Raw genomic sequence first — 1,996 nt, 5'->3', positions numbered from 1 at the left:
ACACACTACACACACACACACACACACACATATATATATATATATAAATATGTATTTATAAAAATGTATACATATATGCATACGTATACAATATTTACGCAAGTGCTCTAGACATATTTGTGAAGAAACTACCGTTACACGTCAATATTTATTATAGTGATCTACGGGCTCGTCAATGTTCTACTACGGATTCATATGGGCACTTTGATACCATACTTAACTTTCATTATATGTATGAGAGACCGTGGCATCAAGTATGCGTACAGTATCATGGTTGTATATACCAAGAGATGTCTGTGGTGGCATATAGAGGCGGACTGCAGATCGTTTGTGTTTTTTTTTTGGTCACAGTTTCCTCGACATTTACCTAACTCTTACGCATACACATACATTTACCATACTCATACGCATACACATGATTTATTTGTTGCTTGTCGTATCCAGAAAGTTGAAAGCGAACCCCAGCCGCGTTTCGGGAAGGCGAGTCAGATCAGATACGGATCTCAACTCTCCACGGGTGATGGGTCAGTCAAGGTTCCGGGGGTGAAAGAAGTGGACAATGCAGATATGAAGAAACCAGCCAAAGTGCTGGTGATAGATACAGACGCTGATACAGGTATGGGGATGGGGTGGGTGTTCCGGTGACTTGCGTCTATCTTAGTATGTGTTGACCTGCACCCCGTTTGAACAAAGGGAACGGGACGGCCTGCCCCCAACAGGAAATATTGGGACACACGCGGGTGTCGAAATGTGCAGATTAACCTTACAACTGTCGGCAATGCACTGGATCGTACCGAGTTATACACCATATCCCACAGAATCAAGTGTTTCGCAATACACTATGAACCCTAGCGGTACAAGTTAATGAAGACGGTCTGCCGCAGCAGCAATCAATTGGACACATGTGACTAGTGCCATCTGCATATGAACACTGTACACACACTACAAATACATGTTATACACACACTACACCTGTATGCCATACACACACTACAATCATGTTATATCAAGCATGTTATATACACACACAAGCATAACATTACAATCATATGATATATACACACTACAACCATATGTTATATAGACACTACAATCATATGTCATACACACACTATGATCATATGTTATATACACACTGCAATCATATGTTATATACACACTACACCTATATGTCTTATTTTCACACTACAATCATATGTTATACACACACTAAAATCATATGTCATACACACTACAAGCATATGCTATAGACACACTACAATCATGTCATACACACTACAAACATATGTTATATACACTCTACAATCATATGTCATACACACTACAATCATATGTTATATACACACTACACCTATATGTCTTATTTTCACACTACAATCATATGTTATAGACACACTACAATCATATGTTATACACACACTACACCTATATGTCATACACAAACTTTAATCATATGTTAAATACACACTACAAGCATATGCCATACATACTACCCAGAATGTTTTACGTCCCAAATGTCTTGCAATGTACCATGCACGCTGGGCGCACAACTGGACACATGCAGTTGTGATAGGGTGCTTACGATCACGGCAGCAATAAAGCTCTATTATAGTGGGTCATACTGTATACCTCACATACTCGAGCGTCTTGCACCTGCCCCTTGTATTTTAGGTGTACAAATGGACGAAGATGGCCTGCCCCAACAAAAAACTTTCGGACACATGCAGCTGTCACAGGGTGCAGATGAGCACTACAACCGACTGCGGAACAGCCCCAATTTGGGGTCACCACGCGGCACGACACAGCCCAGTGTACCGTCTGTGACTGGGCCTGTCAAAAAGAGCATCAGATCACATAAGAGCGAACAAGTGTGTAGCCGGCAGATATAAGTGAGAGTGTATGGGTGTGGTGTAGTATATAACTGAGAGTGTATGGGTGTGGTGTAGTATATAACTGAGAATGTGTGGGTGTGGTGTAGTATATAACTGAGAGTGTA

General features: G+C 40.9%; 1 protein-coding gene across 2 annotated transcripts in view; it reads left to right on the top strand.

The window, feature by feature from the left end:
* SARC_10550 overlaps window positions 1–1,889 on the top strand; it is a gene marked incomplete at its 3' end in the record, with an annotated part of 4,256 nt that extends 2,367 nt beyond the window's left edge. For both annotated transcript variants that reach the window (XM_014295401.1, XM_014295402.1), the window contains 2 exons: window positions 445–616; window positions 1,672–1,889. In XM_014295401.1, the coding sequence (XP_014150876.1) occupies window positions 445–616; window positions 1,672–1,889 (390 nt within the window). The remainder of the gene's footprint in view (window positions 1–444; window positions 617–1,671) is intronic.
* Window positions 1,890–1,996: the final 107 nt, after the last annotated feature.

Source organism: Sphaeroforma arctica (genome assembly GCF_001186125.1).
Source record: "Sphaeroforma arctica JP610 unplaced genomic scaffold supercont1.1294, whole genome shotgun sequence".
Lineage (NCBI taxonomy): Eukaryota > Ichthyosporea > Ichthyophonida > Sphaeroforma > Sphaeroforma arctica.
The sequence above is the reverse complement of the archived record's forward strand: the minus strand, read 5'-3'. Positions and strand labels throughout refer to the sequence as shown.